Here is a 23,800-nt window from a genome sequence, read left to right as displayed (position 1 = left end):
TAGAGACATAGCCAAATGTCAACATTGTTTACTGTTTCCCTAAGGACACTTCAAAATTATTGAAGCATACAAATCAAAGCATGGGATCTTCCATGTCTTTAGGGATTTCATGAAATGGCCCAAATGCCCAGAGGCAAGTATCTTAGAGCATCCTTTTAGAGCAAGATTTCTCTGTATACGAAAAAACAATACTATTTTTTTTTATGCATATTTATATAAAAGTCAACTAGTCTGTGCCTCTGTGGCACTCTCAAAGTAACCGTTACTTCTAAGAACTACAAGTGTTGCCTCCTCCCTCCTCCTCTCTCTCTCTCTCTCTCTCTCTCTCTCTACCAAGACATGAAGACCTGGAAAATGCCTGAGCGTGCAAAATAATTATCTTTATGGGGTTTGTTGACTCCCAACAATAATATACACAAATATTTTAATGGGTATTTGACATGCAAATTTTTCAATGCATTATTTATCTTTTCAAGTCAATGGATTTTTTATTTTGCCAAGAAAGTCAATGGAAATTTTAAATATAACATCTTAATATATATTATATAGCATATTACTCCATCAGTCTTGCCCTCTCATAGTTGACATTGCTCAAAAGTCCAATGAAAGCACATTGGAAGGTTTTATCATAGTTGACATTGCTTAATTTTGAAGTTCATGCTGTCTAATGTACGATTATAGGACTCGTTAAGAAACAACCGATTTGAATAATTTGCTTTCCACTTTCACGAAAATCAGCAATTATCACATGAATTGTTAATCCCATATATGAATTCAATATAGGGGTCAAATAGAACAGATATAATACCAAGAGATTTTTCAGTGTGATCAAAATACCGTTACGTAATATAATTAATTCAACGTGTCATAATATATATGAATATTATTATTATTTTTTTTACTAGTTTGGCTGTCTGCTTGGGTGAGAGGAGAGAAGGAAGGAGAGATAGAGAGAGAGAGAGAGAGAGAGAGAGAGAGAGAGAGAGAGAGAGGAGAAAGGGAGGAGCCGAGGAGGGGTTGCCAGGCTGGTTATGGTGGCTGTTTTGGGTGGTGCTGCGAGGAAGGTGGTGGTGCTGCGAGGAAGATGGTGGTGCGAGGAATGTGGTGCTGCTGGTGCGAGGAAGGTGGTGGTGCTGCTGGTGCGAGGAAGGTGGTGATGGGGCGGAGGGAAAAAAAACAAAGCAAGGGGGTGTGTACGGGGGGGAGATGGGGATGGGGGTGTGTGGGTGAGGGAAGGGCCAAATGGTCTTTTCTCTTGAATTTTTTTTTTTTTTTTTTCAGAAAGGGTGTGCAGAAAGAAATTTAAGAGTGTGCAAATAGCAGCCCTCATATTATATCATAAAAGAAATATACATACCGTCCAATAATACCCTTATACGTTGAATTGATTACACTTACACCACATGATAGTGTATCAATTACACATTCAAAATTATTATACACATTAAAAATTCTCTATAACACCGACCCAAGTACCACGACCAAGTTGATTTATTATACAATGAAGATATTTAGATGTTTAGGATCATATATATTTATAATATATGCCAAATCGTTTTGGGGGAAAACCAAAATCAAACGCAAAAGGGGTGAAAACATTACAGGTATTTTCAATCTCTTCGATGATATTATTATTATTATAATGAAATAGATTTTGAAGACATTCACTACATCTACAAGAGATGTTGCATATTTTTTTAGCACCGTCACAAAGACGCATCAGGATCCTAAAAATCCTGTCATGTGAAGCAGGGATTTTCTCATGTTCCTATCATCTCAGGGATTTTCTTTATTTTACGAAGATAATATATAAATTTAAAAATCTAAAAACCATGAAACAAAGTTGAGCACAGATTACATGTATATTTACACTTTTACATAGATGAAAGCTGAAAATAGGTTACACAAATTATCCTTACAAGTGCAGACAAACAAGAAGTTTTCCGTACATATTTTCCTGATACATAAGCTTCACAGGAAAGGATCAATGTGTAAACCGCGAAGCTTTCATTCAGCGTGATATGACCATCTGAACCAAAACAGAAAAGTTAGACAAGTCAGCATGTATGTGGTTATCAACTTCCATATGCCCACATAAGTTTAAAGGAATGAGGTCCACATTGGATTAGCTAAAGCCTAGGTCAAAGTTTATAGCCATGGCCCTGAGCACCATGAAGAAAGTTGCTAATAATTGATCAAAATAACATCTACAAGTGAGAAAAGATAATATTTGAGTCAATATTTAGCGCACAACGGTAATTCCATCATTACAGTTCTGCAACAAAGGGGGGGCCTCAAATCTCAATAGTGCTTAGTTGTGTATCAGTGGTTCCAAAATTTGATAACATGGTCGTTCTTTAGTAACATGTACACACTGCAATCCCAAAACAATTCAACTCTGACATGCCTTAGCCCTATCAGTGTATATCAATTGTCCAGTCCAGAATATAGATAAGCCAGAACTTATTCAGTAGAAATAGGCTCCCAAAACGCAACTTGTTTTTCTTAAAGGAGCTACCAAACTGAAAATGAGCATGGGAAGAAAAAAAAAAATATTAGATATATATATATATATAGTATGGAGACTGGAGGGGTACCAAATTTGCAAGATTGCCCAAAAATAACCAAAATCACTTGTTCTGTTTAGCTGCAACAGTCCTTTGAACAGTTGAAACTCCATCCACAAATTTTGTCCGAAAAAGAACATTAGCATTATTGAACATGCCTTCTTTCAGTGAAACCACAATAAACTGCAAAATGTGAGAACAAAGAGAAAGGTGAAGACAACAACACATTATTTCTTATTTAAGCCTCCAAATAAAAGGTAATGAACTGCCGTCATTCCTATGATCCTCTTACAATATTACATCCAAAGTTAGAACCCTTTAATGTTTCGAAATTATTCAGAGGTTTCAATGAAAGTCTATCATGAAGAAAAATGGTGCCTGCTATGCAAGGCTAAAAAATATAACAATGTTCTGGGAGTGCGGGAAATGAGAGAATTCACCAAACCTGGGAGTGCGGGAAATGAGTTTTGATCATTCTTCCAATATTCTGTGTGTGGCTTAGATCAAGAGCTGCATCAACCTGTAAATGAATAGAATGACAAGCTATCTAAGATTCTAAACAAATAGAGAGCAACATACAATAGAACCAGCATTATAGATCAAATAAGGACACTCGGGAATATAAAGAACAAAAATGGGCATTTGATCAATGCTTTGCATTTATACTGTATTAGACTACAAGACCTAGAATTGAAACAGCAGCATCACTATCCCACCCCCACTTCCCACCCCCACTCCCCAAATAGCAGCAAATACATGTAAAAACAATACTCACGATATGTTAATTTCAAACAAATTCTACTGCAGGTACTATAAGCAGCCTACTACCTACTCCAAGAAAAAAAAAAACAAAAACAAAAACAGAAAACATTAAAGGAATTTGGTAATAATGTCCATTAGTGGATTGGTTGGATTATCAGAAGGTGAAAATATCATAAAGGAGAAGTTAAGCATACCTCATCCAGTATATAAAGTGGAGCTGGTTTGAATAGAAGCAATGCCAAGATTAGAGAAAGTGCAAGCAGGGATCGTTGACCTCCACTCAGTTCTGACAAGGACTGTTTCCAAACACCCCCAAATGCAACACGAACCTCAAGGCCATCTAGGAAGCTACACCCTTCAGGAGGTTCAAGCTTTCCCATAGTGCCGGGTAAAAGGGTAGAAAAGATAGATCCAAAATCACTGAATTTGAAAAGTGTAGTTGTGAAATAAAGAACCAAGAACATCAGAGACATAGAGAACAAATTAACTAATTATAAAGTCAACTACGAATTTCAAAGCAGGTGATCACATAAAAGAAAACTCACTTGTTAACTTTGACCCAAGTAACTTTCAATGTTTCCTTCTTTTTCTCATCCAACTCTTCAATCACCTTCTTGATCTTAGACTTGTCATTCTAAGAAAGGAAAGCCTAGAATAAGTAAAAGCAAGGTAAACAGTATTCAGACAGATCAAAGGTAACCAACCTCAATGATGTTCTTCTTAGACATTAGATCATTGTACTCATCTTCTGCTTTCTCGAACATTGCCATAACTTTCTTATTCACCCTTCTCTCAAGGCTACAAAAGAAGGGGGGGAATAGCATTACTTTAGAACATATCAAAATGAAAATACTTTCAGTCTTTGAAGCAGACAATTAAAAACAACAATGATGAAAAAGAAAATTATGAGTCACAAACCCAGACTGTTGAGCTTGCAGTTTCTCAAGTTCTTCCCTTGCACTACAAGGATCCCGTGATGCAAAATCATAATCAGTGCCGCTTTTTCCAAATAGCTGTTTCTCAGAGATTATCCAGGTATTCTTCTCTATCAATTTGTCAACTTTCGTAGAGCAATCTTTCTGTTCCAATTCCATTCGTTTTACCTATAAAAAATTGAAAAGGAGGTTGATCAGCTTATAATATTATGGAGAACATACAGAGGCAATTAAAAGATTACCTCATTTTCCATCTTCTTGCGTTCAAGATTAGTCTCGCTAAGTTTATGTTGAAGTCTGTGCTGCTCTTTAACAATGCAACTAATTTGGGAATCACAATCCTTCATCTTCATACGAATCGAATTGAGCTCAGCTTGTGCATGATCATGAATATTTCTTGTAGAAGCTACCTGCAAAAGAGATGCATGCAGCATGAAAACTGTAAACAAAGCTAGTCAAATAAAAATATCAGAGTTTACCTTCGCTTTCTGTTCTTCTACTTCTGAAGTGAGGCTGTCAATTTGTGTTCTCAAAGAAGATAATTGAGTCTCCAAAGATGTAAGTTCCTTTATAACAGATTCCTTTTCCATAATAAGCTTCTCTTTTTCAATTTCATGTCCCTAGCAATGAGTAAAACCATGTCACAAAAAAATTAAAGAGCTAGTTTGGAATCAGGCAAATATTTATAAACCCAGCAACTAATGTCGTTTATTATTTGGTCACATAAACTTCTTTAATTTGGATGGTAAAAGAGAGAAACATAACAGTTTATAATAATGGCTTAGACAGGCCAGCCAAACAAAGTACAAGAAGCAATATCTGCAAACCATGAGCATCAGCAATCATCAGGTTGAGTTGAACGAAAGGTAAGCTCAAACAAGATGCCATGGACAATCTCTATACTACACCTCAGCAATATGAAAACCTACCTTGAGATCTTTTGAAGCTGATTGCATTTGAGCTTTAGTTCCTTTAATCTTCTTTTCCAAATCTTTGAGCCTTCCCTCCCGGCTATTATCATTCTCTTTGATTGATTTCTCGAGCAATGAAACTTTATTCACACAATCTTCATATAGAAGTTGCTTTTCTTTGACTGCAGATTGTGTTTCTTGAAGCTCCTGCTCAATCCTCTTTACTAATTCACCAAGCTAGGAATCACAAAAAGATAATTATAAATCATGAGATTACATGAACCAGTAAAGGCAGTTGACAACATGAATGGGTGCTTCCTATGCCAAGAGAAAGAGAGGAATGGAACAAAACCTTATGATGCTCATTTTGCTCAGCCCTGCCCAGAAATAACGAAAGGTCATACGATTTAAGTTCTAACTGTTTTTTAAGGTCCATGAACTGCTTATGAAGAGGCTGAAGCTCTGTAATCTGCAATGAAGAAGTAAAAAACAAAATAGATCAAATGAAATATTTTCATGCAAAAATCTAAATCTAAATCTAAATCTAAAACATAGATATACATCATATTTAAAAGTCAAAATCCACACACTACGAAAAATTTTGTTTTTGTTTTGGTTAGGCAGCTTAGTAATACAGTTGAAAACTAAACAATATTAGAAGTACATGTAAGCAAATAACATGTCAAAGATATGTCGAACTTATATATAAATGCCCAAGGAAATGCAAAAACAACCACTAAAAACAAAACATTATTAATGTATTGAGTTGCAAAAAAAAAAAAAAAAAAAAAAGGGGCCCTGATATGCACAAATAAATGTTCATTCATTCTTATTCAGAGAAAGAGAAAAGGATGCTCAAGGTCAACCTTAGCTTCAATTTCAGTCAACCTTTTCTGATGGACAGAAAGTTTTTGTTCAGTCTCAGCCAGCTCATGAAGTTGCCTTAACAGATCACCCCCACCCCTGTAACAGCAAGTTGCAGCTTTAGAAGGCTGACTAACTCAACGTAACAAGTCTAAAAGTAAACTCATTTTTTATTACTCGGAGTAGCATACAAATGATGAAGACAACAAGTTTGGAAAATATTAACAACAGAAAAACTTTGCAAGAAGGGGTATAAAAGCATCAGATATATATGCATATATACCAATTTGAACTAAGGGCAACAATGACTTACTTGCGGCTTCCACCAGTCAAAAGGCCACCGGGTCTAAAGATATCGCCTTCAAGAGTGACACTGCAAATATCCTTCTTAAAAAGCTAGAAAACATTCATGGAGATGCAGATTGTGTCATGCACCTTCCTAAATAAAGATATAAATTGTCTATAAAGACAATACTATAGAATCAGGCTACTTCACAATCAAATCAAACTTAAGCAAGATCAGTAAAACTGCATGCAAAAAGATTGAGCACAAAAAGAGGAACAAGGTAAACTTCCGACTAAGCCATATCCAAAGCGAATACAAAAGCTACACCTTGAATTTCACTGTTCAAAAAATGTCATACAGGAACAAAGTAGCAAATGTGTGCCTACCTTCATTGCAGAATCACTAGTTTTGCAAATAATGGTTGATCCAAAAACGTATTCCATAGCCCTCTGCAATAAACATTGAATTTTAATTAAAAGACAATTATAAAATTCCAAATGTCCGTTGTTTGTGTCAGCACAAAATCCAAAAAGAAATAAATAAAGAAAAGAAGCCTACAACAAATTCCAACCACCCACAATTGTCTAAGTATAGAGAAACAGCAAAGAGTTCTCTACACTCCATAATATATGTATCAAAAATTAAAATCAGGCTTAAGTTTTTAACACAATATATGAGCCTCCGCAAAACATACCCTCAATTCTGCATCATAAACAACAAAAGAAAGTGCCAGTTCTGCATTCTCCCTGCCAACCTGGAAACCAAGGTGTTCAGCAAATAAGCTACTTGATTGAGCGGGAAAAGGGACTATTGATAGAGAAACTAACCATTTCAAAAGCAGCTTTCTGAAGATTTAACTGTTCTGTGGGGGTGTGGAAAGGTCTTATTTTGTTCAGAGGTATAAAGGTTACTCTTCTTCGAAGATTTCCATTCTGAATAAGATGGTTTACAGTACTTTCTGTGTCTACAACAACATTAAACAATTTTCCACCAGCAGTAACCTGAAAATTGAATCAATGGTAGGGTTGATACATAATCTATAAGTCATGAAATGAAATTACTTGTTATGAATTCATTCCTAACCTGCAAGGCAGTCATCGCAGAACTATCCTTCACTTGAAAAAGTTTTGCAACTACACCCTTGACCTTGGACCTATCAAAATTCTTCACAGGATCCCAATATGTGAACTCAACATTTCCTAATTTTTCCAAATAAGATCGTATTTCACCCTCCAACTCCTGCACCCGATCCAACTCAGATGCATGATCCTGAAGAAATATTCATTCATTTACAGAAAAATTAACCGAATTGAGATTGATAAACTATTTAGGTGCAAAGGGAAAGATCAAAGAGAAAGCATGTTAACCTTTTGTAATGCTTCCATCTGGCCCTCCTTATATGTAAGTTTCTCCAGTTGCATTTTAACATTTTCCACATCTATTTTTCTAGCACTAAGCTCACTCTCTACAGCAACAGCTTCTTCACGCTTTGACATTAGCTGATTACTTTTCTCTTTCAACTCCCTTTGACAGTGGCTTATTTTAGTTTTTAGCTGTTTCAATTCTGTTTCAGCACTCCCAACAGCTACTTTGGCATCACCCAATTGATCTTCAAGGCATTTCTCCTCATTTCCACTACTCTTGCCAGCTAGTACACCCTAAACATGGTTTTTTTTAATGAATCACCATAATCATAGTTAATTTGGTTTGCATACAAGCATAATCAGTAACATTGACAGTATAAAGTAGAAACCCAACATATAGATACAAATTTTACCTGGTACTCCTTTTCATACTCATTCAGTCTCTGAGAAAGTTCCTCTGCTCTCTTTTTCAAATCAGCTGCTCCTTCTTCAGCCTTTCTAATAGCAAAGTCCCTCTCTTTTACAGACTCCTTCAAGTCTTCAATATTGCTAACAATCTGGCAACATCATGATGCAAAATATAAATGCGGTGCTAAGTCAATTAGTTAAGATAAGGAATGAAATGAATAACTATATAACAAACTTAGACGAACCTTATATAGCATACAGAAAAATGCAGTGAGTTATAGACTAGACCCACTTACCTTTTCAGCATTTTCATTTTCAGTCGCACGAGTGTCCTCTTTATTATTCAGTACAGACACTTCCCTCACAAGATCTTGAGAAAGCTTATCTACTTTGTCGGACAAAGATTTTACTTCTCCGCCCATACTAGCCTCCTTTTCAACAGTCAACTTGGACACTTGTGTCTCCATTTCCTGTATTTCTGTCACCATCTTTCCTGTTTCATCATCAACCTCCGAAATTCTGGACTTCAGTTGTTCCACCTCACACACTGCACTGTCTCTAATCCTCTCTGCTTGAACATAATTATACGCAATGCAAAACCTTTTAATCCGATCCAAGTCCGCATTTCCATTAGCCCATTGCATGTACTGTGTCCTTTCTCTCCTCAACTTGTCCAAGGCAGGCAGTATCTCCTGGTCAAGAAGCTTATTTATCTCATCAACTTTACTCTGCTTCTTCTCAAGTGTTTTCAAAGCAGCCTCCTTCTTGGTTTCATACATTCTCGTCCCGGCAGCCTCTTCAAGCATAGACAGAATCTCAGGGGGTTTCATATTCAACACCTTGGTAATGCGCCCTTGCATTATGAGAAAGTGCGGGTTGTTAACATTGAGCTGCACGGAGTGAAAAAGATTCTGGACCTGACTTGGCTGCGCAAGTTTCCCATTAATTAAGTACTTGTTCCTTCCGCCAATCACAATCTGTACAACGTGTCAATGGCTTCTTATCACATACTTAATAAAAGGCTTCATTTTTTTCACCCAAAAATAAAAAACCCAGATGCAATTCCATCAATTTGTCACTATATTCAACTTTTCAGCAAGAAAACCCCAAATTCAACACCAAAACGACACCCAAAAATCACATAAGACATACCTGACGGGTGACGGTGATTTCGGGATGGGCCTCGTAGCCGAGGGGACTGCGATTGCGATCGGAGTTGTCAAAGACTATGGAGACGGTGGCCTTGGTAATTCCGGCCTGGCCTTGCTTGTAGACGAGCTCTTGGAGATTGGAAGCGCGGACCTGCTGCAAATTGGTGATGCCCAAGACGAAGCAGATGGAGTCGAGGATGTTGGACTTGCCCGACCCGTTCAGACCCGTTATGGCGTTGAAATACGGGTCGAAACCCGGCACCACCGTCCTCGTCGCGTAGGACTTGAACCCCTCCAAGCACACCTCCTTGATGTACATAGCTTCGCTTTTGAGTATGAAGACGACCTACAGGACTCTAAAAGCCCTCCAATTTCAAAGCGGGTGTACGGACAACCCTAGACTAGCTTCTGCTTCTCTTTGAAAAAAGTATCAGAAGTCAGAAGTGTTCTAATTTTAACAGACGCACGCGGCACGTACATAGGCGGGAAAACTACTTTGGCCTCGATTCAAAAAAAAAACGAAAGGGGAAATTTAAGCCTTTGATTTATTTATTATCTTGGGCCTTACACTATTGGATTTGTAAGAAAGACTATTGGGCTTTGAACCATGTAAACGACATCGTATAGGGATTAAGGACCTAGATTTTTTTTTATAAAAAATAATAAGAATATCACATAACCAATCAAGCCAACACATAGACAATGTGCCAAATATGTGAACAATTAATATTTATTTTCTAATGTTTTCATTAACAAGTTGGTGGAAAATTTGATTATCTTTTCGAAAATATAGGTTCATAAAGTATGCAAACAAGCTTTTGCACAACTCAGATTTTCAGATACTGTATCAACATATATGAAAATTCAAGGAAACTCTTTGAAGACATGAAAGAGTAGAACAGTGCTTACAACAATGTTACATGACATTAAATGAACACCAACATGCAGTTTAGTACCTTAGTAATATTATAGGATTTGCACGAGCCAAAAAGCTACCATTGAAGTCCACAGTTTCAACCTAAAAGCAAATAACCAATTAAGAGAGAGAGAGTTTAGATGAGCAATCTTGTGAACCCCTCCAAGCACAGTCGAACCCGGTCACCACCATCCTCATTGCGTACGACTTGAACCCCTCCAAGCCAGAGACGAATCCACTAAAGAACAAGGGTGGTCGCCTGATCACCCGCCGGAAAACTCTTGCCTTTAATTCACTATCTTGGATGTAGCACTTGGGTTGTACAGCCTGTACCCTATTGGATTGTAAGAAAGACTATTGGGATTTGAGCCACCTAAGGTCCTAACTCCTAAACGGCATCATATTGAAATTTAGGACCTAGATAATTACTTTTCTTCTTTTTTTAAAAGAATATCACAAAACGATCAAGCCAACAAAGACAAAATGTGAAATAAATATATAAATAAAATAACCCAGAATTTCTTTTCTAATGTTTTCAGTAACAAGTTGGTGGAAAAATTGATTATCCTTTGATACAAGTTCATTAAGTATGCAAACAAGCTTTTGCAGAACTCACATTTTCAGATCCTACACCAACGTATATGAAAATTCTCCTCTGTTCTTTTTTTACAACAATAATTGATTGCATATATACATGTCATGGACATGAAATGGCAAGCATCAAAAATGCCATTTTGGTCTCACTTCCTCTTCCTTCTCGGACAACTCCCTATACTGATACCACTCTGCTCCAGACTTACCCACTGGCATTGGGGGCCTAACAAATATTTCGACTGGCTTGGGGACATGGACAGCTAAATGCACTTCTCCTCCTGCTGTTTCTTCCAGATTTGAATCGAAACTTCTCAGTGATTTGCTAATGGGTTCAACAGTAATCCATCCTAAACCTGATATAGCCACATCACAAGCGGGCCTGCACAGACAGAGAAGAGAAGAATTTTCATATTGATTGGCCAACAAATTATATGTGAGTCACAACTGCAATACTCATATGAATAATGCACCTTTCTGAATCTTCAAGTTTTATTTGCAATTGACGCTCAATATCAAGTCCTCTCCATTCATCTGCTCTTTCTTTTCCAGTTGGAGGTGTTAATCGAACTCCAAGTTCTTTCTGCAACATGTTAAAAAAGACTCACTACAATCATATTGATTATGTGCAAGAGAAACATGCATGCACGACCCTAAAAATTGGGTAAGGGAAAAATATCACATTGTGATGTCTGTTATCACACACTACATAAGATATCAAAATTCAGTTCATAGCTTAAATCGAATGTAAGACCATGCATGGCCACATAGATTATGGTATGAGATTGCTTATGCAGCTTCATGCAATGCAAGAAAATGTTCATGAAATGGGTAAAGTAAAAATATATACTTTATGCAGCTGCTACTTGTAAAATCATGAAATATGACTAATCTCAACTGGGCCCTTGATTACCTTGTAAAATTCATCTGCCTCATCAGAGGGAACCACATGAATCTGAAGACTCTTTGGCCCATAAAATGTCAGACGTGTTTCAGGGAAAACCTGAAATTATCAAATGATTCATGATTCAGGAAAGACCATCCATAACCAGCCTGGTAAATCGATATATGTGAAAATACAAGTTTATTTTTCCATTGTGAAACTACAAGATCAAAACCTTCAAGACATCTACTCTGACAAGACCTCCCCAGAATATTGAATACCCATTCAAACCATTGACATTGTCCTTCCCTGTTTTTCCATTTCCAGAGGGAACCAGAGAATTCTGGAAAAGAATAAGCGGAAGTCACTCACTAGAAGATATCAATGTAAAAAAATAAAAAAATTAAAACTATGAAAACAATAAACATACAGGGAAAGATTGACCCCTAAGCCGACTTTGAGGAGCAAGGGCAGGTAGATCTTCTGAATGGACCACTGCTGCTTGCCTATGGTGGAGATGAACTCCAGGTGTGTCATATAATTTCTGCATGAAATAGAAGGTTACTCTGCTAGGTTTTCAAAAGCCGTTGATAAAGTAAACATACTATGGCATACCCCTCCTCCTAGGAAAGCATTAATTTGAATTGGTCCTAAGGTCGTTCCAGGGACAGCAGATTGTATTGGTTTGTACTTTAGCGCTGCTGCAGCAACTGGATCCTTTTCCGCTATCATTTCTGGTGTCACAATATTGATAACAAGTCAAGAGAAAAGAAGAACAACTGATTTAGTAAATTAAAACCGGACCCCGACCAAAGACAACAAAGCATAGAATGAATTTCATTAACTTACTCAGTAAAGCACTGATGAATGCTGATTTCCCAACATTTGCTGATCCCTACGGAAAAGGTAATATAAACTATCAGATATGAAAAAGAAATATACATGCATATCTTTTTTCCCCCTTTTTCGCCCAACGGCTGACCAACACACCAAGGGTATTTCACCAGGACTTGAGACACCCCCCTTAACCCCCTCTGCGCCCCCACCCTAACTATTTTCGAACCCAAGACTGAAGACAACTTCTTACAGCTTACGCCACTAGGCCTCCTGGTCAAGTTGGCACACACAGATCTCAAATATAGACAAGTAAATACATCATAGAATTTGAACACAACTGATTTTAGAAACGGAAAGGATATAAGGAAGAGCAATTAACTGGAAAGGAACAAATAGAATTGGAAGATCTGAAGTAAAGATTGGAAACATGATTCAAATGGACATCAGTGAATTCTGCATTGACAGTCTGAACATGGGTTTAACAACCATGGATAATCTCTTGGACATATATGTGCTCATTCAAAAGTAAACTTCCAGTTAAGAAACTAACCATAACATACACATCCCGCCCCTGCACCAAAAAACAGCCCAAGAACTCAGGTTGAAGTAAATGTAAGCAATAAAAATTTAAATTTTGTTTCATAGAACAGTAAGTAAGCAATCGGTCATCTGGCTTTAATTTACTGATATCAATGGCTTTTAGTCAGGTTCACAAATTTCAAACATGCACACACAAAAATGGAGAAGTAAAGAACCTTCTTCTCCTTTTGAATCTCTGATGTAATCCCAGTTATTCCAACCAAAGACTTTGAACTTGTCAGATGAACACTCAAGACACTGCAAAGATTAGTACAGTCTTAGAAGCATGATCCAAGCTTTCAGTTTTAGATTACATTATCAACCATGTCCAATAATTCTCTTCTGAGAACTGTCTTAAATAACTCAAATTCAATGAAGTCCTAATCCAAATTAAATGGAAACAGTTCACATGAATTCTTTTACATCGAGAATTCAAGGAAACTATTTAAAAGATAGTATATAAACAAGGAAAAGCATGGCCCATGAAACCAAACTTACTTAAGCTTCTTCTTTGTAGTGGCCTCTACAACCCAATCACCAATACAATTAAAATCAGTCCCTTTTGGAAGTAAATCGACCTGACATTAGAAAGTATTATTAATTAGAAAAGTCAGCTTACATTAACATCCTGTTAAATAAACACCAACAGGCAGTAATACCTTAGTAATTACTAATATTATAGGATTTGCACCAGCCAAATCACGAACACGAGCCAAAAAGCTACCATTGAAGTCCACAATATCAACCTATAAGCAAGTAACCAATTAGCATTCCTCAAGGCAACTCACTCAATTCATCACAATGCAAATGTTAGAAAGTAGTTACCAATTTAACTATCAATGCTTTCTCGTGGCACAAGTGAGACAGCTTCTCCCGAAGCTGTTCCGCTGTGATGAACTGTTTCCCACCAGCATAACCCCCATTCCCACCAACAGCAGTTACCATGTGCCCATGAGACAAAAGCTTGCACCTTCTACATATAACAGTTCTAAGCTGATGGTGTTTCTTCTTCTGCACATTTAAATTTGATAAACAAAAGCAAAATTTGAACATTAGCTTGTTACCATTTAAAGTGCACCTTCTAATTCTTTCCAAGCAAAATTAAAGCAAATTAATTCCAACAGAAATTAAAACCCAATTATTCATTAGCTAAAACTATTACAACCCAGTTATTAAAAGAAAAGAAAATAATGAGATAATGTAACATAATTTATACCAATGCGTAGGTCTCAGGGTCCGAATAACCCGGAGCATCCGGCTCCGAAGTCTGCAACGGAGCTCCACATCCATAACAACAAGCAACGGCCGTAGCAACCTTCAAGAGCTTCTCTTTCTTCTTCTTCTTCTTGTTCTCCTTGAGCAAGAGCTTCGCAGCCTCAAAGGAACGGTTTTGTTCGAGGAACCGGTCGCCTCGGGTCGGCGCGGCAGCTCCGGTGCCTTCAGGTTCGGGTTGGGGATCCAAGTTCTGGGTCTCTGGAACCGGTGGTTTCTGGTGGGTCTGCTGTGGCTGTGAATATCTGCAGAGTATGCGAGTGGGTTTTGAGTAAAGATTGAGAAGCCTGGTGTTGGGAATTGTGAGGTTGTAGGGGAGTGTCAAAGAAGAGAGGAAGGGTGAGAGGGTTTTAGGCGCCATTGGCTGTTAATGGGTTTGGTCTTCATTTTTTATCTTCATTGCATATAGACAACTCTCCAACATTTACCAACATTTCTTATTTCCGTTAGTTATAGTTAGAGAAATGTATAAATCAAAATTAAAACTAGCTCAATTACTAAAATATCCTTTGCTTATGTTTGTGATCATAAACAAAGGATCCTAGCAAGTCCTTTGTTTATGTTTGTGATTATAAACAAAGGATTATATTTCATTAGAAAGGGTAATGCAAAAAGTAATTGAATTAATTAATACTGTTTATACATTTAGTCAAAAGAAAAAAAAAAAAAAAAAAAAAAAAAAGAAGTCTTAACCAACTACAAATGTTAAAAAACAAACAAGAATTAGTGAGTAGAGCCATATTTTACACCCCAACTCCATCTAAAACCCCCCTAATAGAATCTGCAGCTTGGGTAGGGGACACCACATTATCATACAGAAGGCCAGCAACAGCAGCACCAATCAAGGGTCCGACCCAATAAACCGCTTGGTTCTTGAAACTACCAGCAACAACTGCAGACCCGAATGCACAAGCCGGGTTCATGGATCCACCCGAGAAGGGCCCTGTTGCCAGGACCATGGCTCCTGCCATGAACCCAATTGCTAGGGGTCCAATGCCCCCCAAGGGACCTTGTCTGGGGTCACCAGCAGCATAAACAGTGTACACCAACCCAAATGTCAGCACACCTTCCAAAATTGAGGCTCCAAAACCTGTCATTTCTCCTGTAATTGCATAGGTTGGCACATGCTGCATAATCCAAATAAATGGTTGAGTTAGAAATGAGGAAATTATATTATACAATTACCATATCATATTCAGACACGTATACTTTTAATCTTTAAATGTTGACAGATTCAATTTTTCACTATTAAATGTGAATAAATCTATCGTTAATTAAATATGTTTGTGTTTGTAAACTATATAGTTTTGTAACACAACGTATCACATTAACATCCAAAAACACCCTTAAACTAGTTGTGGAGAAAGAGTACTACCTGTCCAACAATAGTGACTCTCAAGAGAAGGCAAGCCATGACAGAGGCCACCATCTGAGAAATCCAGTAGCAGAGGGCAACGGGGACGCTGATGTGGCCTCCAACCGCCATGCCAAATGTGACGGCTGGATTCACATGACCACCGGAGACATTGGCTGCAATGTACACCGCTGAGGCCAATGAAAAGGCATTGGTGATGGCAACCACCACCAAACTGGCTGGGTCTGATGCAGCATCCGGCATCAATTTTCCTGCCATATAACAAAATCAAACAGTGACTAATTATACAAGTGTTTGAAAATCATGTGCCATGTGCACATTTTAATGGACCAGCCAATGAACTTAAGTACTTAACCATCTAATTTAATTTCTACAACTATTTCATACTTCTATTAATGCTTGTAGTGTAACAGACCCAACAATGTTATCAAACACACTTATTACAAAGCATTAAGTTTTAAGGGATCTTTAAGTTACAAAACAATTTGTCAAAGAAGGCATGGGGAATGAATTCCCATAAACACTAAAACTTCAAGAAAAACAAAACTACTTCACAAAGAGAACAAAATTAAAGTTACTCACTGGAGGACATCATAGACCCCACAACAGTGAAGACAAAGAAGAAGGTTGAGATGAACTCTGCAAGATAAGATCGGAGAGCATTGGGAGCAATTGCTTGCTGGAATCGTGCGGTTAGCGCAGTCCTCGTAGCCATTTTGTCAAATAACATGAAAACCAAGTCTTAAAGAATGAATTGATTTCAGGGTACAAGAGAAAAATTTGTGTGAACGAGAAGTTAATGTGTATATTTGCACTGAAGGCAAGGAGTTAATGTGTATATTCGCTCCCTGTAGGAGTTATATATATTTAACCAAGTGTTGCAACGTTTGGTGAAAGGGGTGTGAAGGCTATGCAGTTGAAAAAATGTTAACCGCCAAGCCACGTGGTCATGAACCTGTATGATTGGGAGGACATGGGTGATTGCTGTTTATATCGTAATATGTTTTCTTTTTCTTTACTTTGGTGGCAACTTCTAATTAGTTGGACATGTGGGTTGAGATGAGCAGTGGTCATGGAAACTTGGTTCAATAAAATTGACTTGAATCTTGCTATACAATCATGGCTACTGAATCATGGTCATATTTCAATCAGACCAAAAGAGAACACTTTTGTTGAACAAGAAGGTTTGAACAAATAAAAGAGATTAGGAAAAAAAAAAACTAAAAAATCTTAAGATTTAAAGCAGTAGCATATAAGGTTCAAGAACTGGAAACATTCAGCAATCGAGGCCTGTCTTTTATGTCTCTTTCTGCAACTCTTTGCCATTTCCCTCCTCATGTAGTCGTCTAGCACGTCTTCTTTGTACATATAATCCTCCATATGTTTCCCATCATCTTTCCCAAAGAGGACATCTTCGAACTCATCCTGCTGCACTGCCTCACTGGATTTCTCATCAACGTTAATATTCGATGGGTTGGTGTGTAAAGGAGTTGGCAACAAAGACATGGAAGCAACTTGGGTAGGTAATGAAAACAGAGAAAGATCTGAATTAGATGGGTTTTGCATTATGTGTTGCTCTGCGCCCCCACTACAGTCAGAGAAAGAAACTTCTCTGGCCATGGAAGAATCAACACTAGTACTCATAGCGAAGAGAGGGCCCAAAATAGGTTGTGTATGTGATTGTGGAAATTGATTGATTTGCTTGTATTTAGGTAATCTGTAATTTAATTACCAATTTACCATATAGGACTAGGAATACACGGTTTTATACTTTTATACTTTCATAGATTCTAAACCTGTTAAAACTTGGACACCCAAAATGAGTCCTTTACCATAAGATATGTCATAGTATTGCTACTGGGTCTTGCCAGCTAGAAGAGAGATTAAGAAACTAATAACTACTATTTCGTATGCATCACTATGGATTGAATATCATCCACATCATGATGACATGGAGTAGAGAGAGTTATGATACCGATGGGAAATAGGATCATGTTTCTGATGTGTATAACTACTATTTGGTGTCACACGGCTTATTTATTTACACAAGACTTATTACTATCACATCTTATCCCAAAAAAAAATTGAAAACAAAAACACACACCATAGCAAACAATGAGAGACCTATATATAGTCTTAAAAAATTGCATATCTCAACGTGAAAAGAAATATCATTAGATTAGCCTAATAACAAGTTGTTAAAAAAATATGCAAAGTTTAATTCTCATATCCAAGTGCAAAATCTAATACCTTGCAGCCCATTTTTGAAAACCCAAGTATGGATTAACTCATTTATAGTTGTGTTGATTTCATGCATTAGCTTTGGGCTTTGGCAACAGAGAAGGCTCGACGATCGAGCGGACTTGGGTCTTGAAGAGAAGAAAACAGAGCTTGTCAACAGAGAAGTACAGGAACCCGCCGCTCGCGTGAGTCACAAAGGATCCAAAACTCTTCCCAACAATGCAGTGCCATGCTGGGCCATACACGCCATCAAATTCCTGGACAAAATTGGAATTTCAAAAAAAAAAAAAAAAAACTGTGGCTTCTACTTCTTGCTAGTGCATGATGTGCATCACAGTTCAAACTTCAAAGCATATGCGGGTTTTGTGTACCTTCTTGAGGGCCATGGCTAAGTGCGTGGGATTGGGCTTCTTCTTCTCCCCCGCATTAGCGTCGAGTAGCGCTCTGGTGCGTCGCATCGCACGCTCTTGCATTGCAGCCGGCATTTCTGCCGATCTCAGCCGTACATTCAAATCAACGGCTAATGCTGCCAGCTTGGCCTCGCTGCTCGGAGCTCTCACCACTGGTGGCGCTGCTAACATGCGCGCAGGCGGAGGCGGAGGAGGCGTGTATAGCACTTGGCTCTTGTTCTTTGCAGCTCTTCTTCTTCTTGGTGGAGCATTCCCTGCTGCCTCAGACCTCTCCATGACTGAACGTTTGAAATGTTTCTCAGCTTTGAATGGTTTGACTGTGGGTCTTAGTTCAGAAAAGGGTTTCTACTTTTATGTCATATGACTGACATGTGACCCACCTTGTTCTGGCCTTCACATGCGTGACATTTGAAGGAAGAAGAAAAAAACTCTTAAAATATAAAAAGTTGAAAAGAAAAAACAAAGAAATAGAACAACTAAACATATAAATTGCAGCAATTAGCTATAACTCGAACGTGAAATTTTTTTATAAATTGCATGGTTCCAACACTCACTGCAATGAGAAGGGATAAAACTCTACATGGATTGAGGTTTATAGTTTAATAATGTAATGTTGAGCAATTGTATATAAGAGTCTTTTTCAGGTATGTGTCCCAAACATTTTACAACAATGAAGAACCCACAGACATAAAACCCCTACTGAAATACTTGATTAAATCCTACAATGCCTGCATTTCCATATTAGTATGCCCAATATTGTTGGTAGAGGATGGTGCAGCAGAGTCCTGGTTGTTGTCTTCGGCAGACTTCATCTGTTGAACGAGGGGAGGGTTGACAACAGTCATTGGCATCGCAACATTATCCGACAGGCGTCCCTTCATCTCCCTGTGCTCCTGACACAAGGCACACCAGTGGAAGCAGCAGTGCACCAAGCACGGGTCACACGGCGAGTTCTGCAGTCAACGAAAAATATTTCCACAGAACAAAAATTTGAGAAATGGAGAGCAAGGTCTTTCTAAAGCGTGGTTAGTTTCTTGTATTGGAGAATTACCTTTAGGTGATATTTTTTCTGAAGGGATTGCCGAACAAGACCTGTATATACCCCACACATCCACCAAGCAAATAACAGGCCCTCACAAACAAGAAATGAAGTCCTTGGGTCAATACCATGGAAGATTGCAGTTGCTGCAGCCAGAGCCATGCCACCTTCAACACAAATGGCATGACAAATGCATGGTCTGTTCCATGGGGTATCGTCTCTTAAGCTCTCGACATTTTGCCCAAACAAAACACATGGGCAAAATAGTCCTGTCAAGCCTGTGGAGGTAAAGAAAGACACAGTGTTTATTCTTACATAATCAGCAGACTATATTTGTATATTGCAGTAAAACAGAGAATTGGAAATAGAGTCTAGATACACAATAGTAAGAGCAAGGAAGTCCTTTGCTTATCCATCACAAAGCTATGGTCAAGCAATTGAATGGGCATAAACATCTAACTTTTTTTTTTTTTTTTTTGGTACAAGCATAAACATCTAACTTGATAGAGTTAAAGCTGGATTCAGAGCCTAAGACTATATCGAATTAAATGTAAATCAAAGATAACCATAAACATCATAGTTTTGACAAATGCATTGCTAGAGTTATAGATTTCAAATTTTAAAATCAAGCACAAATCCCTGTTCTGTGGCTTTGTAATTAAATGGAAATCAAAGAAGCATAAGCATCATACCATATCACTGGACAAGAAATGAAAAAAGCTAGTTCACATATCAACTTACAGCTTTCTCTATCTTCACTGCAGCCAAAAATTCCAGTTGTCCAAGGTTCATCAGCAGGGGGCTTAAAGCTTTCGGGTAAGGGTTGTCCACATTCATTACATCTGTGAACATTCAACTGACCCATAATACAACGTTTAGTGAATACATCCGTATCGAATGACTTAAAATTAAGATACTCCAATGTAAAGGAAGTAACTTGTACAATTTAGAAAATTTATCAGCATGTACCCCATAACATGAATCCTTGATCTATATAGACAAAAAAGTTAAATCCTAATATATGATAAACTTATAAGTTACCATAATCAACAGAACAAACTATGTATTTAGTTAAATAAGAAATTTCAAGATCCATGAAAATCAAACATTAGAATTCTGCTACTCTGCAGAAACCCAACTACCCATCATGTGCAAGTATAAGAAGGAATACCAATCAGCTATTTTTGTTTAAATTAATATGACTTTCTTCTATCACCCAAATACCTAATCAGAAAATACAAATGACAATTAGAGCCCAACAATCCAAGCCAATTGGCACCACATTTCACCAAGAAAATGCATATCAAAGTCTTAACCAGAATATAATTCATAAAAAGGAAAAAAATTAGATTTTAACAACGAATGATGAAGAATGAAGATGATGTAAAAATGATGAAGATTACAACGAATGAAACTAGAGAGAGCGTGAAAAAGCACCTGAGGAACTTCGATGGGCTGATTGAGCTCCCCGGGCTTAATATCCTCCACAGGCGCTTGATCTTTCGTCAGCTTCACATAACGCGAGTGCGCAGCCCCATCCGCCATCTGATCTGACTTCCGACACCACCCTCTGTTTGGTTGGTGAGAAAATTGTAAAGAGGCAAGAGCCCCAAATCTGGGAAACTTGCAATATCAACGAGAAAAGATCGGGAATGAGCAGATTGCGGGGGTCAACTTTTAGTCCGGCTTAGGTTTCATCCAATGTAAGAACCTGTCTTTTGAGTCCTTCCAGTGGACTCTCCCTTCCCGTTTTCAGATTTATTTGGGTCAGTGCTGACTCTTGCAAGAGCAAGACGGTTAGTGTACACGTGGACCAGTCGGTGTTTTTCTTTCTGTCATTCACCGCCATGTAAACAGTAGATTAATATCTTTTCCGTCGTTTCATGAATCGGCTTGTCGTTTCTTGTGACTGTGTTTCCATTAGGACGACATGGCGTTTGTGACTATGTCATGTTTTTTGGCCGGTGTTTGTGACTATGTTGTTAATTGTACACAACATGTCGTTTCTAAAGAAGATGTTATATGAAAAGACTTCAAATAACTTAAGGAACAACTTAAGAAACTCTAAGATATGACTTGAGAAACATCAAAACATAACTTAGGACATGTTGTTTGTATACCTTTGATGCATTTCAAATTGTACCTAATGACATTCCAAATCATGTTTTGACGGTTTCCCAGTCATACCCTAGAGTTTCTAAAGTTGTTCATCTGAAATCATTCCTTAGAACATCCCAAGTCATTCTTTGAGAATTTTAGTTCGTAACTCGAGGGATTTTAATGTTTATACCATTGTTGCTTTCAAATTGTATTTAGTGACATTCGAAGTCATGTTTTGACGGTTCCCAAGTCATACCCTACAATTTCTCAAGTCGTTCCTTAGGGCATTCTAAATCGTTAATTGAAAATTTCAATTCGTAACTCGAGGAGTTTTAAATGTTTATAACGTTCGTGCATTTCATATTGTACCTAATGACATAACAAGTCATGTTTTGACGTTTCTCAAGTCGTTCCTTAAGGCATCTGAATTCGTTCCTTAGGGCATCTCAAGTCATTCATTGAGAATTTCAGTTCGTAACTCGAGGGATTTCAAATGTTTATACCCTTGGTGCATTTCAAATTGTATTTTAATTCATGTTTTGACGGTTCCCAAGTCATACTCAAGAGTTTCTTAAGTCATTCCTTAGGGTATCTAAAGTCGTTCCTTAGGACATCTCAAGTCGTTTCTTAGGAAATCTTAAGTCGATCGTTTTTTAGGTCATCTCAAGTCGTTCGTGGAAAATTTCAATTCGTAACTTGAGGATTTTAAAATGTTTATACCTTTGGTGCATTTCAAATTGTACCCAGTGATATTTCAAGTCATGTTTTGATTGTTCTCAAGTTATACCATAGAGTTTCTCAAGTCGTTTCTTAAGGCTTCTGAAGTCGTTCCTTAGGACATCTCAGGTCGTTCCATGAAAAATTCAGTTCATAACTCGAGAGATTTTAAATGTTATATACCCTAGGTGCATTTAAAATTGTACCAAGTGACATTGCAACTCATATTTTGATGATTCACAAGTCATACCCAAGAGTTTATTAAGTTGTTCTTTAGGGCATTTGAAGTCGTTTTTTTTTTCATCCCAAGTAGTTCGTTGAGAGTTTCAGTTCGTAACTCGAGGGTTTTTAAATATTTATACCCTTGGTGCATTTCAAATTGTACATAGTGACATTTCAAGTCATATTTTGACGTTTCCTAAGTGAGACCCTAGAATTTCTTAAGTCGTTCCTTAAGGCATATAAAGTCGTTTCTTAGGGCATTCCATGTCGTTAATTGAAAATTTCAGTTCGCATATTGAGGGATTTTAAATGTTTATACCCTTTATGCATTTTAAATTGTACCTAGTGACACTCCAAGTCATATTTTGATGTTTCTCAAGTTATACCCTATAGTTTTGCAAGTCCTTCCTTAGAGCATCTCAAGTCGTTCCTTGTGAATTTAAGTTCGTAACTCAAGAGATTTTAAATGTTTATACCCTTGGTGCATTTAAAATTGTATCTAGTGACATTCTAAGTCATATTTTGACGGTTCCCAAGTCATATCCAAAAATTTCTCAAGTCGTTTTTTAAGGCATATGAAGTCGTTCTTTAGGGCATCACAGGTCGTTTCATGAAATATTCAGTTCGTAACTCGAGGGATTTTTAATGTTATATACCCTAGGTGCATTTATAATTGTACCAAGTGACATTACAACTCATGTTTTGACGGTTCTCAAGTTATACTCAAGAGTTTTTCAAGTCGTTTCTTAGGGCATCTGAAGTCGTTTTTTTGGGCATCTGAAGTAGTTCGTTGAGAATTTCAGTTCGTAACTCAAGAGTTTTTAAATGTTTATACCCTTGGTGCACTTCAAATTGTACCTAGTGACATTTCAAGACATATTTTGACGGTTCTCAAGTCAAACCCTAGAGTTTTTCAAGTCGTTCCTTAAGGCATCTGAAGTCGTTTTTTAGGGCATTCCATGTCGTTAATTGAAAATTTCAGTTCGTAAATCGAAGAGTTTTAAATGTTTATACCTTTGGTGCATTTTAAATTGTACCTAGTGACATTTTAAGTCATGTTTTGACGTTTCTCAGATCATACCCTAGAGTTTTGCAAGTCGTTCCTTAAGGCATCTAAAGTCGTTCCTTAGGACATCCTAAGTCGTTCGTTGAGAATTTCAGTTCGTAACTCGAGAGATTTCACATGTTTATACCTTGGTGCATTTCAAATTATACCTAGTGACATTTGGAGTCATGTTTTGATGGTTCCCAAGTCATATCTTAGAGTTTCTTAAGTCGTTCCTTAGGGCATTAGAAGTTGTTCCTTAGGATATCTCAAGTCATACCTTGAGAATTTCAGTATGTCACTCGAGAGATTTTAAATTTTTATA

At 37.5% G+C, this 23,800-nt stretch overlaps 5 protein-coding genes across 6 annotated transcripts; all 5 read right to left on the bottom strand.

Annotated features, from left to right (window-relative positions):
• Nucleotides 1–1,877: 1,877 nt before the first annotated feature.
• Nucleotides 1,878–9,567, bottom strand: ATSMC2 (Structural maintenance of chromosomes (SMC) family protein). The gene is made up of 21 exons (XM_086235419.1): nt 9,250–9,567; nt 8,394–9,074; nt 8,103–8,246; nt 7,693–7,983; nt 7,409–7,594; nt 7,153–7,326; nt 7,020–7,079; nt 6,712–6,774; nt 6,353–6,435; nt 6,042–6,138; nt 5,528–5,644; nt 5,194–5,412; nt 4,744–4,884; nt 4,507–4,674; nt 4,248–4,432; nt 4,034–4,127; nt 3,875–3,963; nt 3,524–3,749; nt 3,013–3,087; nt 2,598–2,750; nt 1,878–2,029 (listed from the first exon to the last, which is right to left on the bottom strand). The coding sequence occupies exons 1-20, from the start codon at nt 9,565–9,567 to the stop codon at nt 2,631–2,633; spliced, it is 3,531 nt and encodes a 1,176-aa protein (XP_086091545.1). The 3' UTR covers nt 1,878–2,029; nt 2,598–2,630.
• A 1,074-nt stretch (nt 9,568–10,641) lies between these two features.
• NOA1 (P-loop containing nucleoside triphosphate hydrolases superfamily protein) lies at nt 10,642–14,742 on the bottom strand. Its single transcript, XM_086236251.1, has 13 exons — nt 14,271–14,742; nt 13,880–14,065; nt 13,714–13,800; nt 13,553–13,632; nt 13,231–13,312; nt 13,026–13,046; nt 12,488–12,533; nt 12,254–12,372; nt 12,069–12,182; nt 11,874–11,981; nt 11,669–11,758; nt 11,229–11,338; nt 10,642–11,137 (listed from the first exon to the last, which is right to left on the bottom strand). The coding sequence occupies exons 1-13, from the start codon at nt 14,685–14,687 to the stop codon at nt 10,885–10,887; spliced, it is 1,713 nt and encodes a 570-aa protein (XP_086092377.1). The 5' UTR covers nt 14,688–14,742; the 3' UTR covers nt 10,642–10,884.
• A 327-nt stretch (nt 14,743–15,069) lies between these two features.
• On the bottom strand, nt 15,070–18,054 carry TIP5;1 (tonoplast intrinsic protein 5;1). Of its 2 annotated transcripts, XM_086235594.1 has the most exons (3): nt 17,952–18,054; nt 15,702–15,952; nt 15,070–15,453 (listed from the first exon to the last, which is right to left on the bottom strand). In XM_086235594.1, exons 1-3 carry the CDS (start codon nt 18,016–18,018, stop codon nt 15,070–15,072), a joined length of 702 nt encoding a protein of 233 aa, XP_086091720.1. In that variant the 5' UTR covers nt 18,019–18,054. The 2 variants fall into 2 exon arrangements, with proteins under 2 accessions (XP_086091720.1, XP_086091721.1); XM_086235595.1 differs by lacking the exon at nt 17,952–18,054 and having other exon boundaries at nt 15,702–15,959.
• On the bottom strand, nt 18,011–18,720 carry LOC147289602 (uncharacterized). The gene is made up of 2 exons (XM_086235596.1): nt 18,314–18,720; nt 18,011–18,199 (listed from the first exon to the last, which is right to left on the bottom strand). The coding sequence occupies exons 1-2, from the start codon at nt 18,626–18,628 to the stop codon at nt 18,011–18,013; spliced, it is 504 nt and encodes a 167-aa protein (XP_086091722.1). The 5' UTR covers nt 18,629–18,720.
• Nucleotides 18,721–18,918: 198 nt separating this feature from the next.
• On the bottom strand, nt 18,919–21,141 carry LOC147289601 (PLAC8 family protein). The gene is made up of 4 exons (XM_086235592.1): nt 20,829–21,141; nt 20,133–20,247; nt 19,404–19,669; nt 18,919–19,305 (listed from the first exon to the last, which is right to left on the bottom strand). Exons 1-4 carry the CDS (start codon nt 20,934–20,936, stop codon nt 19,072–19,074), a joined length of 723 nt encoding a protein of 240 aa, XP_086091718.1. The 5' UTR covers nt 20,937–21,141; the 3' UTR covers nt 18,919–19,071.
• Between the last annotated feature and the right edge of the window lie 2,659 nt (nt 21,142–23,800).

Source organism: Dryas octopetala, chromosome 3 (genome assembly GCF_963921425.1).
Source record: "Dryas octopetala chromosome 3, drDryOcto1.1, whole genome shotgun sequence".
In the NCBI taxonomy this organism is placed as follows: domain Eukaryota; kingdom Viridiplantae; phylum Streptophyta; class Magnoliopsida; order Rosales; family Rosaceae; genus Dryas; species Dryas octopetala.
The sequence above is the reverse complement of the archived record's forward strand: the minus strand, read 5'-3'. Positions and strand labels throughout refer to the sequence as shown.

Excerpts from the sequence above, each read along its gene's own strand:
- NOA1 (XM_086236251.1), bottom strand. The coding sequence starts at position 14,687 with ATGGCGCCTAAAACCCTCTCACCCTTCCTCTCTTCTTTGACACTCCCC. Across the intron at positions 13,801-13,879 it reads AAGCATTGATAGTTAAATTG|GTTGATATTGTGGACTTCAA; the intron begins GTAACTACTTTC and ends ACTTGCTTATAG. Across the intron at positions 13,047-13,230 it reads AGATTCAAAAGGAGAAGAAG|GGGCGGGATGTGTATGTTAT; the intron begins GTTCTTTACTTC and ends TTTTTGGTGCAG.
- LOC147289602 (XM_086235596.1), bottom strand. The coding sequence starts at position 18,628 with ATGGAGAGGTCTGAGGCAGCAGGGAATGCTCCACCAAGAAGAAGAAGA. Across the intron at positions 18,200-18,313 it reads TAGCCATGGCCCTCAAGAAG|GAATTTGATGGCGTGTATGG; the intron begins GTACACAAAACC and ends AATTTTGTCCAG.
- ATSMC2 (XM_086235419.1), bottom strand. The coding sequence starts at position 9,567 with ATGTACATCAAGGAGGTGTGCTTGGAGGGGTTCAAGTCCTACGCGACG. Across the intron at positions 7,984-8,102 it reads AGTATGAAAAGGAGTACCAG|GGTGTACTAGCTGGCAAGAG; the intron begins GTAAAATTTGTA and ends AACCATGTTTAG. Across the intron at positions 4,433-4,506 it reads GCAAGAAGATGGAAAATGAG|GTAAAACGAATGGAATTGGA; the intron begins GTAATCTTTTAA and ends AATTTTTTATAG.
- LOC147289601 (XM_086235592.1), bottom strand. The coding sequence starts at position 20,936 with ATGGCGGATGGGGCTGCGCACTCGCGTTATGTGAAGCTGACGAAAGAT. Across the intron at positions 19,670-20,132 it reads CAGTGAAGATAGAGAAAGCT|GCTTGACAGGACTATTTTGC; the intron begins GTAAGTTGATAT and ends TTACCTCCACAG. Across the intron at positions 19,306-19,403 it reads AGAAAAAATATCACCTAAAG|AACTCGCCGTGTGACCCGTG; the intron begins GTAATTCTCCAA and ends CGTTGACTGCAG.